The following is a 13255-nucleotide window of genomic DNA, read 5'->3' on the forward strand; positions in this document are numbered from 1 at the left end:
AAATTGCAGCCCAAATAATTGTTTCACAGAGTTAAAGTAACAGACACATCTCATCATCAACTGTTCAGAGGAGACTGCGTGAATCAGGCCTTCGTGGTCGAATTGCTGCAAAGAAACCAGTACTAAAGTACAACAACAACAAGAAGAGACTTGCTTGTGCCAAGAAACTCTAGCAATGGACATTTGACCATTGGACATCTACCCTTTGGTCTGATGAGTCCAAATGTAAGATTTTTGGTTCCAACCTCCGTGTCTTTGTGAGACGCATAGTAGGTGAACGGATGATCTCTGCATGTGTAGTTCCCACCGTGAAGTATGGAGGAGGAGGTGTGGGGGTGCTTTGCTGGTAACACTGTGATTTATTTCGAATTCAAGGCACACTTAACCAGCATGGCTACCACAGCGTTCTGCAGCGATATGCCACCCATCTGGTTTGCGCTTAGTGGGACTATCATTTGTTTTTCAACAGGACAATGACCCAACACACCTCCAGGCTGTGTAAGGGCTATTTGACCAGGAAGTAGAGTGATGGAGTGCTGCATCAGATGATCTGGCCTCCACAATTACCCGACATCAACCCAATTTGTTTAACACTTTTTTGGTTACTATATGATTCCATATGTGTTTTTTTTCATAGGTTTGATGTCTTCACTTTTATTATACAATGTAGAAAATAGTAAAATAAAGAAAAACCCCTTGAATGAGGTGTTCTAAAACCTTTGACCGGTAGTGTATTTTGATTTGTTTTGTTTAACACTTTTGTTTACTACATGATTCCATATGTGTTATTTTATAGTTTTCATGTCTTCACAAAAGAAAAACCCTTGAATGAGTAGGTGTGTCCGAACTTTTGACTGGTACTGTATACACCCAGTGGCCAGTTTTAGGTACACTACCCAATTCACAAAAATGGTTCGCTCCTACAGACAGTGAGTCAGGTGTGCAGGTTCCATTATGCGCCAGTAATAGCCAGCCTCCTGGGCTTTTCACGGAGGTGATCACCAAGGCATTTGTAGATGATCACCAAACATTTCTGTAAAAACTACGATAAAGCCTTGTGTTTTGTGCTGTTGGTGTTAGGTGCACTTGATTCAGCAGCCATAGCAGCGGGAAGGCAAAGTGTCAGCATTTTGAACTATTTAATGTGTCTGCTTATTGCTTAGATCACTGTGTCTGCACAGTTTCCTCAAACCATAGGCTGGAAAAAGAAGCCTTGAGCGCACAGCAAAGTTGATGACTTGAGACTCAATGAATACAGCAAAGAGCTTCTAATACAGCAAAGAGCTTATAATACAGCAAAGAGCTTCTAAGTACGTTCATGTTAAATTGTTATTCAACACGGTCAACATTTTGTTCAACACTTTTAGGCCTATAAGCGTGTTCCTGATTTTGTGTCCCAAAGCTAGCATTCCCACTACTTCCACTCACACTACAACCAGCACTGCAGCTGTAATGAATGAGTACAGCAAAGTGTTTCCAAAGCTTGCGTTGTTATTATTAGCGGCTTGTCCTTTTTAATATCGAGGAATATTTCACTGTCTCTGATCGGTCATCGGAGTGATAACATGAATCGCCATCAGCTGGAAGACTGTGTCCTCTTTTCTCAGCGGAGGGAGGGAGAGAGGAGGGAAGGTGAGTCAGGTGAGAGGCAGCCTCACCAGTGCTATCACCCTCCCGCCATCCCCTATCTGACCATCAGATGCAGGCCATCAGTTCAGTAAAAAAAGAAAAGGTAATGATTATGCTCACTCAGCTGTGCCTCACAAGTAATACAACAAAATATATATTACCAGTGTAAGTAATGGTCTGAAAAGAACATTGTCAGGGCAATTCAGGCGTTGCCGATATGCAATGATAATGTATTGGGCCTAAAGCCTACTGCACAAACATTGCTACAGAACTGTTTTTAATAGGTTAATTCTGCATAGGCTTATTTGCATAGGTTTTTGAAGTCATTTGAAAACAAATCTGTGCGGTAGATCTCGGCTTGCTTTTGGACTCAGAAGGTGATCTTGACTCAGAAAAGGTTGGTAACCACTGGTCTAGGGTTTACCGTCAATGGTGCGACAAACAAAAAACATCCAATCAGCGGCAGTCCTGTGGGCGAAAACAGCTAGTTGATGATAGAGGTCAAAGGAGAATGGCAAGAATCGTGCAAAATAACAGGCGGACCACAAACAGGAAAATAACGTTGCAGTGCTTTTTTTTTTACATTATACAGGTGTTATTAGGAACTTGTTGCAACATTTTCATGTTTATAGTGCCATGTTGGGGTAATCAGAGTAAAACAATTAGATGGAAGTATAGGCTAACAGAGCAATAGCCTACAGAATGCTAGCTCAATACATGACATCTCACCACATCAATCACTGTATCACTGTTCGTAAACCCTAGATCAGCCCAAATTAGTAAATTCTACTAGCTAACATAAACAGTAGAAAATTCATTTCACAGCCCATCTGTTTTGCTGCTACATTATTGCTTGCTGCTATGGCTACAGAGTATTCTTGGCACCCATATCTCTAATGAGCTGAAGGGCTTTCGCACCACACTCACACATACTGTACACTCACACATACCACACCACAGCAGTGGATGCTAGAAATCAAACTAACAATGGACACATTTCGGGCCTGAGGTCAAACTGTCTGGTCTGTCAGTGTATGCTGCCTCTCCACAGCCAACTACTGCGTGCCTGGATAGGATGTGAAAAGCATGCATTATCACATTTGTGGACTGGATGTTGTCCAAAAGATGTCAGTGTGATAGATATTTTTTTTATTCAAGAGCATCTGCTAAGGATGTAAACATGAATGTGTGGGAACAACCACACTCTGCTTATTTACAGACAGCATGTAAATAACCATTGCCCTTTTTAAAATATGTTTTTATGGAACCTTTATTTAACTAGGCAAGTCAGTTAAGAACAAATTCTTAATTACAATGATGACCTACCAGAAGGCAAAAGGCGCGAAGCAGCCACAACTGTCAGTAAGAGTGTCCATGATTAAATCTTTGAATGAAAAGATGTAGATAAAACTGTCTAGTTTCAGCGAACTGAAAAGAGGAGCGACACAGGGATGTGTGTGCTTTGGGAACCTTTAACAGAATGTGATTGGCAGAACAGGTGTTGTATGTGGAAGATGAGGGCTGAGTGAGGCCTAAGAGGGTTTTATAAATAAGCATCAACCAGTGGGATTACATGTATACAGAGATGACCAGTTTACAGAGGAGTATAGCGTACAGTGATGTGTCCTATAAGGAGCATTGGTGGCAAATCTGATGGCCGTATGGTAAAGCACATGTAGCCTCTCGAGAGCACCCTTACCTGCCGATCTATAAATTACTTCTCTGAAATCTAGCATGGGTAAGATGGTCAACTGAATCAGGGTTCGTTTGGCAGCTGGGGTGAAAGAGGAGCGATTACGATAGAGCAGGTATTCCCAAACTGGGGTACGACAAATAAAAATGTGATTCACATTTCTTTTTTTATATATACAGTGAGGGAAAAAAGTATTTGATCCCCTGCTGATTTTGTATGTTTGCCCACTGACAAATAAATGATCAGTCTATACTTTTAATGGTAGGTTTATTTGAACAGTGAGAGACAGAATAACAACAAAACAATCCAGAAAAACGCATGTCAAACATGTTATAAATTGATTTGCATTTTAATGAGGGAAATAAGTATTTGACCCCCTCTCAATCAGAAAGATTTCTGGCTCCCAGGTGTCTTTTATACAGGTAACGAGCTGAGATTAGGAGCACACTCTTAAAGTGCTCCTAATCTCAGTTTGTTACCTGTATAAAAGACACCTGTCCACAGAAGCAATCAATCAATCAGATTCCAAACTCTCCACCATGGCCAAGACCAAAGAGCTCTCCAAGGATGTCAGGGACAAGATTGGAGACCTACACAAGGCTGGAATGGGCTACAAGACCATTGCCAAGCAGCTTGGTGAGAAGGTGATAACAGTTGGTGCGATTATTCGCAAATGGAAGAAACACAAAAGAACTGTCAAACTCCCTCGGCCTGGGGCTCCATGCAAGATCTCACCTCGTGGAGTTGCAATGATCATGAGAACGGTGAGGAATCAGCCCAGAACTACACGGGAGGATCTTGTCAATGATCTCAAGGCAGCTGGGACCATAGTCACCAAGAAAACAATTGGTAACACACCATGCCGTGAAGGACTGAAATCCTGCAGTGCCCGCAAGGTCCCCCTGCTCAAGAAAGCACATATACATGCCAGTCTGAAGTTTGCCAATGAACATCTGAATGATTCAGAGGACAACTGGGTGAAAGTGTTTTGGTCAGAAGAGACCAAAGTGGAGCTCTTTGGCATCAACTCAACTCGCTGTGTTTGGAGGAGGAGGAATGCTGCCTATGACCCCAAGGACACCATCCCCACCGTCAAACATGGAGGTGAAAACATTATGCTTTGGGGGTGTTTTTCTGCTAAGGGGACAGGACAACTTCACCGCATCAAAGGGACGATGGACGGGGCCATGTACCGTCAAATCTTCGGTGAGAATCTCCTTCCCTCAGCCAGGGCATTGAAAATGCATTGTGGATGGGTATTCCAGCATGACAATGACCCAAAACACACGGCCAAGGCAACAAAGGTGTGGCTCAAGAAGAAGCACATTAAGGTCCTGGAGTGGCCTTAGCCAGTCTCCAGACCTTAATCCCATAGAAAATCTGTGGAGGGAGCTGAAGGTTCGAGTTGCCAAACGTCAGCCTCGAAACCTTAATGACTTGGAGAAGATCTTCAAAGAGGAGTGGGACAAAATCCCTCCTGAGATGTGTGCAAACCTGGTGGCCAACTACAAGAAACGTCTGACCTCAGTGATTGCCAACAAGGGTTTTGCCACCAAGTACTAAGTCATGTTTTGCAGAGGGGTCAAATACTTATTTCCCTCATTAAAATGCAAATCAATTGATAACATTTTTGACATGTGTTTCTCTGGATTTTTTTGTTGTTATTCTATCTCTCACTGTTCAAATAAACCTACCATTACAATTATAGACTGATCATTTCTTTGTCAGTGGGCAAACGTACAAAATCAGCAGGGGAACGAATGCTTTTTTCCCTCACTGTATATATATTTAATTTTTTCACATTTTCAAACAGTCCATTTATATTTTCCAACTGGGCTATACATTTGGGTGAGATTTTTTTCTTGCCTGAGTAGGCTCGTTTCACAGCCAAAAATAAAATGAAACTATCTAGTGTTCAGTGAAATAACAACACAATGTCAAATACAGGTAGCCTAGTCAAAATAATGAACATCCAATCACATTAACCGTTACTTTCTGGCAGGAATTCCACTGTTGCAAAATGTAGCTGCTGCTCATGTTAGTATCTGTACTGATGGCGCAAAAGCCATGACAGGGAGACATAGTGGAGTGGTAACAAGCATGCAAGCAGTTGCTCCCGACTTCACTTGGGTACATTGCAGCATCCACCAACAGGCTTTTGCTTCCAAGGGAATGCTTGACAGCTTGAAAGACGTTTTGGACACAACAGTGAAAATTGTTAACTTTGTTAAAGCAAGGCCCCTGAACTCTCATATATTTTCTGCAATATGCAATGATATGAGCAATGAACATGTAACGCTTTTACTACATACAGAAGTGCGCTGGTTATCAAGGAGAAGAAGTTTGGTGCTCTTCTCTGTCTGCATTAACAGGGACAACACACAGGTCTTTCCATCATTGTATGATTTTTTTGTGTGCAAATGAACTCAAGCGTACGGACAATGTCAAATGTGATATAAGGAAGCACCTGAGTGAGTTGGGTGTGCAATTACGCAGGTACTTTCCTGAAATGGATGACACAAACAACTGGATTCGTTATCCCTTTCATGCCCTGCCTCCAGTCTACTTACCAATATCTGAACAAGAGAGCCTCATCAAATTGCAACAAGCGGTTCTGTGAAAATGTAATTTAATCAGAAGCCACTGCCAGATTTCTGGAGTATCCTGCCTTGGCAAATCATGCTGTTAAGACACTGATGCCCTTTGCAACCAGGTACCTATGTGAGAGTGGATTCTCGGCCCTCACTAGCATGAAAATTAAATAGAGGCACAGACTATGTGTGGAAAATGATTTAAGACTGAGACTCTCTCCAATACAACACACCATTGCAGAGTTATGTGCATCCCTTCAAGCACACCCTTCTCATTATTGAGTTATTCACAATTATTTTCAATTAACAAATAAGGTTTTATATGTAAGATGGTTAAATAAAGAGCAAAATGATTGATTATTATAATATTATTATTTGTGCCCTGGTCCTATCAGAGCTCTTTGTCACTTCCCACGACCTGGGTTGTGACAAAAACTCCCACTCATTCTTATGTTGAATAAATGTATTGTATAGTGTGTGTATGGCAAGCTTACAAAAAACAACATTTGAGAGTACGCTGACCCTGGTGCTAGAGGGGGTATGCAGCTGGAGGTTGAATGTTTGAAGGGGTACAGGATTCTAAAAAGTTTGGGAACCACCCCCTTGGGTTGTGCCTTGGCGGAGATCTTTGTGGGCTATACTCGGCCTTGTCTCAGGATGGTAAGTTGGTGGTTGAAGATATCCCTCTAGTGGTGTGGGGGCTGTGCTTTGGCAAAGTGGGTGGGGTTATATCCTTCCTGTTTGGCCCTGTCCGGGGGTGTCATCGGATGGGGCCACAGTGTCTCCTGACCCCTCCTGTCTCAGCCTCCAGTATTTATGCTGCAGTAGTTTATGTGTCGGGGGGCTATGGTCAGTTTGTTATATCTGGAGTACTTCTCCTGTCCTATCCAGTGTCCTGTGTGAATTTAAGTATGCTCTCTCTAATTCTCTCTTTCTCTCTTTCTTTCTCTCTCTCGGAGGACCTGAGCCCTAAGACCATGCCTCAGGACTACCTGACATGATGACTCCTTGCTGTCCCCAGTCCACCTGGCCGTGCTGCTGCTCCAGTTTCAACTGTTCTGCCTGTGATTATTATTATTTGATCATGCTGGTCATTTATCAACATTTGAACATCTTGGCCATGTTCTGTTATAATCTCCACCCGGCACAGCCAGAAGAAGACTGGCCACCCCACATAGCCTGGTTCCTCTCTAGGTTTCTTCCTAGGTTTTGGCCTTTTTCTTAGCCACCGTGCTTCTACACCTGCATTGATTGCTGTTTGGGGTTTTATGCTGGGTTTCTGTACAGCACTTTGAGATATCAGCTGATGTACGAAGGGATACATAAATACATTTGATTTCATTTGGTTTGATTTTAACTTTAGCCTGTAGCTTTGATATGTGCTGAAAGAAGGACAGTGTACCATCTAGCCATACTCCCAAGTACTTGTATGAGGGGAATACCTCAATCTCTAAACCCTCAGAGGTAGTAATCACACCGTTGGGGAGAGGGGCATTCTTCTTACCAAACCACATGACCTATGTTTCGAAGCTGTACAGAACAAGGTTAAGGGCAGAGAGAGCTTGTTGGACACTAAGAAAGCTTTGTTGTAGAGCATTTAGCACAAAATCTGGAGAGGGGCCAGCTGAGTATAAGACTGTATCATCTGCATACAAATGTATGAGAGAGCTTCCTACTGCTTTCAGCTATGATGTTGATTGAGAAGAGAGTGGGGCCTAAGATCGAACCTTGGGGTACTCCCTTGATGACAAGCAGTGGCTAAGACAGCAGATGTTCTGACTTTATACACTGAGAGAGGTAGTTAGCAAACCAGGCCAAAGACCCCTCCAAGACACCAATACTCCTTAGCTGGCCTACAGGAATGGAATGGTCTACCGTATCAAAAGGTTTGATAAAATAGCAGCACAATATTGCTTAGAATCAAGGGCAATGGTGACATAATTTAGGACCTTTAAGGTTGCAGTTACACATCCATAACCTGAGCGGAAACCAGATTGCATACCTGGGAGAATACTATAGACATCAAGAAAGCTAGTCAGATGATTATTGACAAGTTTTTTCAACACTTTTGATAAACAGGGCAAAATAGAAATTGGCCATAAACAGTTAGGATCAGCTTGATCTCTCCATTTAAATAAAGGACACACCGTGGCTGCCTTCCAAGCAATGGGAACCTCCCCAAAGAGGAGAGACAGGTTAAAAGGGTTAGAGATAGGCTTGACTGTAACGGATAGCGTCCTCTTCTTCTTCTGAGGAGGAGTAAGGATCGGACCAAAACGCAGCGTGGTAAGTGTCCATTATGTTTAATACAAAAAAACAACAGAACACTGGAACAAAAACAAAATAACGTGCATCAACGAAACAGTTCTGTGTGGCGACAAACACTGACAAGGAAGACAAACACCCACGAAAACACAGGTGGAAAAAGGCTACCTAAGTATGATTCTCAATCAGAGAGAACTAACGACACCTGCCTCTGATTGAGAACCATACTAGGCCGAACACAGAAACCAAACAAAGAAAAACAAACATAGACTGCCCACCCCAACTCACGCCGTAACCATATAAACAAAGACAAAACAAAAGAACTAAGGTCAGAACGTGACATTGGCGATGATAGGGGCCGCAATCTTAAAGAAGAAAGGGTCTAAACCTTCTGAACCAAATAATATTTGGGGGTCAAGTTTAAGGAGCTCCTTTAGCACCTTGGACTCAGTGACTGCCTGCAGGGACAAACTTCGTAGCGGGCAGGGGGAAAAGAGGGAGGAGCATCGGGGATAGTCGCATTAGAAGGGGTGGGAGACGAGGAAATGTTGGATGGACAAAAAGGCATGTCAGAGTCAAATAGGAATCCTGACTTAATGAAGTGATGGTTAAAGAGCTCCTTGTCAGTAACAACCACATCATCAACATTAAGGGACATAGGCAGCTGTGAGGAGGAGGGTTTATTCTCCAGGTCTTTAACCGTTTCCTAGAACTTCTTGGGGTTAGACCCACAGAGAGAACTGCTCCTTAAGTAACTTTGGCCTTCCGGATAGCCTGAGTGCACTTATTTATAATTTGCCTGAACGAGAGCCAGTCAGCCTGAGTATGCGTGTGCCGAGCGATTTGCCAAATGGAATTCTCGAGGTGGAGTAACGATCACGGTCGAACCAGGGGAACACCTTTTCTGGGTGTTTGGAGTCATAACTTTCGGGATTGGTAATAATCTGAGAAATATTTAGGGAGTCCCATTGCTTTAGGACTTGGTCAGGTGTTTTAAGCATGTCCCAGTTTAGGTCACCTAGCAGGACACATTCAGACTTAGTGTAAGGGGCCAGGAGAGAGCTTAGGGTACTGGCCGGTGCTGATGGTGGCCGATAACACCCAGCAACAGTCAACAAAGAGTTATTTGAAAGTTTAATGCGTAAAACCAGAAAATTAAATTGTTTGGGGACAGACTTGGTGGAGATAACCAAGCACTGAAGGTGTTCCTTGGTAAAGATTGCCACTCCACCGCCTTTGGAAGACCTGTCTTGCCGAAAAAGGTTATAACTAGAAAGGTTAACATCAGTGTTCAAAACACTCTTTCTTAACCACATCTCAGTAATGACCAACACATCTGGATTGGAGCTGTGAACCCACACTGTCCATTGATCCATTTTAGGTAATAAGCTTCTAGTGTCAACGTGCAGAAAACCCAGGCTTTTACGAGAGCAGAAGTCAGTGAAGCAGATATCAGAGCACAAATCAGAATTGGGGTGAGCAACAGTAGACGGGCCAGGGTGTATATGCACATTTCCAGATATAATCAGCAGTAATACAATTAGGGCACGACAGAGGACAGGGAGAGCTCTGCAGTGTTGATTTATAACATTTGAATGTGCATTAGATGGCAACAAGATCATATTGTACAGCAATTTCATCAGGTAATATGAATACAAAGCCGGCGATAGGTGGTTAGAATAGGATGGGAGGCCAAGAGTCTGTGTAACCAATAGAGAGTCAGAGTCTCGAGTGTGGGAACAAAACATAGACTGTCCCACGGTTGGGTAAACAAGCAAGTTAGTCAACAAAGCATGCAGGAGTCATGAGGCAAATAGCATAAGGCACAAGCGAAAAATATAAGAACTTGGGGCTAGCCATTGTAAGTTCAGAGTCACTCGCTTCAACAGTGCGTGTGTGCTGGAGGCGAGCAAAATCTCAGAAGAGATGGGGGAGAGTGACGGGGGTACCTATACCAGACAGTGGAGACAGGCCAGGGTAGATGGTGAACAGATAGCCAGGTGGCATCCAAGCAGCTGTGCAGCAGGCAACGGGTATAGGTGTCACACCCACTTGGGAGAAGCTTTTTTCAGGAGGCAGATTCCTTGTAGAAAATCCCAGTTAGCTATTTAACGTAGCTAGTAAGTCTCTGTCTGCCTTTTCCACGTGGAAAGGGAGGTCATTAGCTAGCTATATATTTTCAGTCTCCAAACAAAGTTGTCCTGTGGCTGTTGTATTTTGGGGATTCTGTGGAGGATATATTCTCTGCACAGATGGAGGAGGCTGTGAAACTCTCCTGCCATTGTTAGGCTCAAGAGTTTTCACACCTCTCACTTCACACTTCAGTGCTAATTTCAGTCAGATTCTTTCCGAGCAGCTTGATAGTTTAGTAGTATTATTTATTAAGCTTTATATAACAAAATTATAGAGATTATTGTCTTTTTCTTTTGGGCTTCTGTAAGTAGGTTCAGACTGAGCATTACTCACTCAATTTTGTGTTGGATGGTATTTCCAGGTTCCGCTGTGTTTCTGCAAATTTTGGCTTGTTAGAAGTGTTTTTTCTTGATAGTTCTTGGTAGTAATAATCTATTCAGGTAATTTTATCCCAAATCAAGGTTTTAGATACGGAAATGTGCATTGGAATGAAGGTTTTTATATTGAGGTTAGTTTCCTGTATAAGTCCTTGCAAAAAAAATCAAGTTTATCTACATTTGTTCAACTCTAATTCTATATTTTGGAAAAATAACTCAGGAGTCCATGCTCTCTGTGTCTATTCACTCTCTCTCTCTTTTAGCAGTCCCCTTAACTACAGTGTGGTTCAACATGACTATGATCTGGGTAAGGACAGAAATGTGGTGAGCTGTGTACTGCAGTGGTGCTTATGTTGCAGAGCAGGTGCTCCAGGTTGTGGTCGGAGGTACACTTCCGCTGGTCCTCTAACATCTCCTCCACATGACTGTCCAGACTGAAATGTAGCCATGCAAGCTTCTCTTGTATCTCACGCATGTGCTCCAGTTGCTCAAAGGAGCACACCTTCCCTGAGACGACACAGCAAAGGTTATTCACACCTTTACATACCTGTATAAAATACAGAACTTTCTATGTAACCATTGCACTATGGTATAATGTAAAACAAATGGCCACATTTCCACTGAATAACTGGGTCTCAGTATTCACAGGGATGTCCATGGTGATCTTACCAAAAGCCTGCAATTTTATGGAGTGGAAGTCATTGAGCAGGTTGAGGAGGCCTCCCTCCATCTCTCTCACATCAGAGTTGTCCGTAAGGAAGGAGTGCTGCAGTGTAGAGTACTGGGCCAACTTACTGGTGGGCCCTGCTGGCTGGGGAGTCATGGCCTTCTCCTTATTGGGCCTGGTGAAAATAAGCTAGACAACTGGAATCAACAGAAAACAGGAGTATAGCAAACATTAAGCTGGTCAAACCTGTACCCTAATACAACATTTATACAACCTCCATTTGACTGACCTGTAAAATTAGACATTGTGACTGTTCCAAAACGTGTTTGGTGTAGCTGCTATGTAGCTGCTATGACCACATATTTGACAGTCCTGCTACTCCGATGGACCTCTTGAGCTTGCCTCTGTTTTTTGGGGAGAGGGGGTTGGGGGAGGCTAAGGGAAAATGTGGCTGGAGGGGAGGACAGAGCTTGTGGGGGTTTACCGGGGGAGGAGGGGACTGGAGGAGAAACACTTTGGGGCTCCACTTATTGCGATTGTCCTCCATGGCATATCAGTGTGAAGCCCTCTGGGTAAGATGAGTGGCCCCTGCCTAAGCTTCAGGACGTCCTGTAACAACAACAAAGGTAGGAAGTCAGGATCTAGCGCTTCCCATCCCTGACAAAACTGGAGAGGGATTGGAGGATGAACATGCTGTGAGCTAAGGAAATGCATTTAAAGTACAATCATAACAGTTTCTCTATGGATTTTAAGCTAGGAAAACGGAAAATCAGACCTAAGAGGCCAAAAGTAATGAGTGAACCACCAGCCAACAGACATTTGACTTGGTAGACCTGCTGAATGTCAACTCGATGTAATTATCTCATTTTAAAAGGTAATACTTGCTGTATCTTGAATTCTGCCATTCAATGTAGGCTGCTACATTAAAGTAGCCTCTTGTATCACTGACACACAATCCTCTGGAAAACAACACAGGGGTTAACTGCAGGAGGTTCATGGCTGGATGGCTGCCAGGGTGAAAGTACATGACCTAATACCCCCACCTGAGCTTTAGCTATATTCTCAAATATTCAGCATTTTGACTAGCTTTGTACATTTTCAAGGTGAACAAGCTCACGCATCCAGGTAATAATATATGCTTGTGTGGAAAACGTCCAATGGGGAGGATTCATTTTAGAATGCCTGTCCCTGTACAACAGGCTTGTGCAAACAGTTCCACTGAGAGGTATTTTTAGAATGCATCATTTCCTTGTAATTGGTCTGACAACACATTGCAAACAAGTCTTTCAACTTCTGTAGCTGAAAACCTGTGGACAATCAGGCATGTGTAATGCTTTTACATACAGTGCATTCAGAAAGTATTCAGACCCCTTGACTTTTTCCACATTTTGTTACTTTACAGCCTTATTCTAAATTTGATTAAACCATTTTTTCCCCTCATCAATCTACACACATTATGACAATGCAAAAACAGGTTTTTATACATTTTTGCACATTTATAAAAATACAAAAATAAAATGAAATATCACATTTAAATAAGTATTCAGCTTCTTTACCCAGTCTTTGTTGAAGCAGTGATTACAATATTCTTGGGTATGACACTACAAGCTTGGCACACCTGTATTTGGGGAGTTTATCCCATTCTTCTTTATAGATCCTCTCAAGCTCTGTCAGGTTGGATGGGGAGCGTCGCTGCACAGCTATTTTCAGGTCTCTCCAGAGATTTTTTTCAAGTCCGGGCTCTGACTGGGCCACTCAAGGACATTTAGAGACTTGTCCCGAAGCCACTCCTGCATTAGGAGTTTTTCCTAGCCACCGTGCTTCTACACCTGCATTGCTTGCTGTTTGGGGTTTCAGCCTGGGTTTCTGTACAGCACTTTGAGATATCAGCTGATGTACG

At 42.9% G+C, this 13255-nt stretch overlaps 1 protein-coding gene across 2 annotated transcripts; it reads right to left on the bottom strand.

Annotated features, from left to right (window-relative positions):
* Positions 1–8200: 8200 nt before the first annotated feature.
* Positions 8201–13235, bottom strand: LOC139374288 (coiled-coil domain-containing protein 28B-like). Of its 2 annotated transcripts, none has more exons than XM_071115323.1 (5): positions 12974–13235; positions 12241–12314; positions 11645–11964; positions 11358–11530; positions 8201–11195 (listed from the first exon to the last, which is right to left on the bottom strand). In XM_071115323.1, the coding sequence occupies exons 4-5, from the start codon at positions 11509–11511 to the stop codon at positions 10960–10962; spliced, it is 390 nt and encodes a 129-aa protein (XP_070971424.1). In that variant the 5' UTR covers positions 11512–11530; positions 11645–11964; positions 12241–12314; positions 12974–13235; the 3' UTR covers positions 8201–10959. The 2 variants fall into 2 exon arrangements, with proteins under 2 accessions (XP_070971424.1, XP_070971423.1); XM_071115322.1 differs by having other exon boundaries at positions 11358–11552; positions 12974–13054.
* Between the last annotated feature and the right edge of the window lie 20 nt (positions 13236–13255).

Source organism: Oncorhynchus clarkii, chromosome 19 (assembly GCF_045791955.1).
Source record: "Oncorhynchus clarkii lewisi isolate Uvic-CL-2024 chromosome 19, UVic_Ocla_1.0, whole genome shotgun sequence".
NCBI lineage: Eukaryota > Metazoa > Chordata > Actinopteri > Salmoniformes > Salmonidae > Oncorhynchus > Oncorhynchus clarkii.

Coding starts and splice junctions, on each gene's coding strand:
- LOC139374288 (XM_071115323.1), bottom strand. CDS start 11,511: ATGACTCCCCAGCCAGCAGGGCCCACCAGTAAGTTGGCCCAGTACTCT. Junction 11,196..11,357: donor CATAAAATTGCAGGCTTTTG/GTAAGATCACCA, acceptor GTGTCGTCTCAG/GGAAGGTGTGCTCCTTTGAG.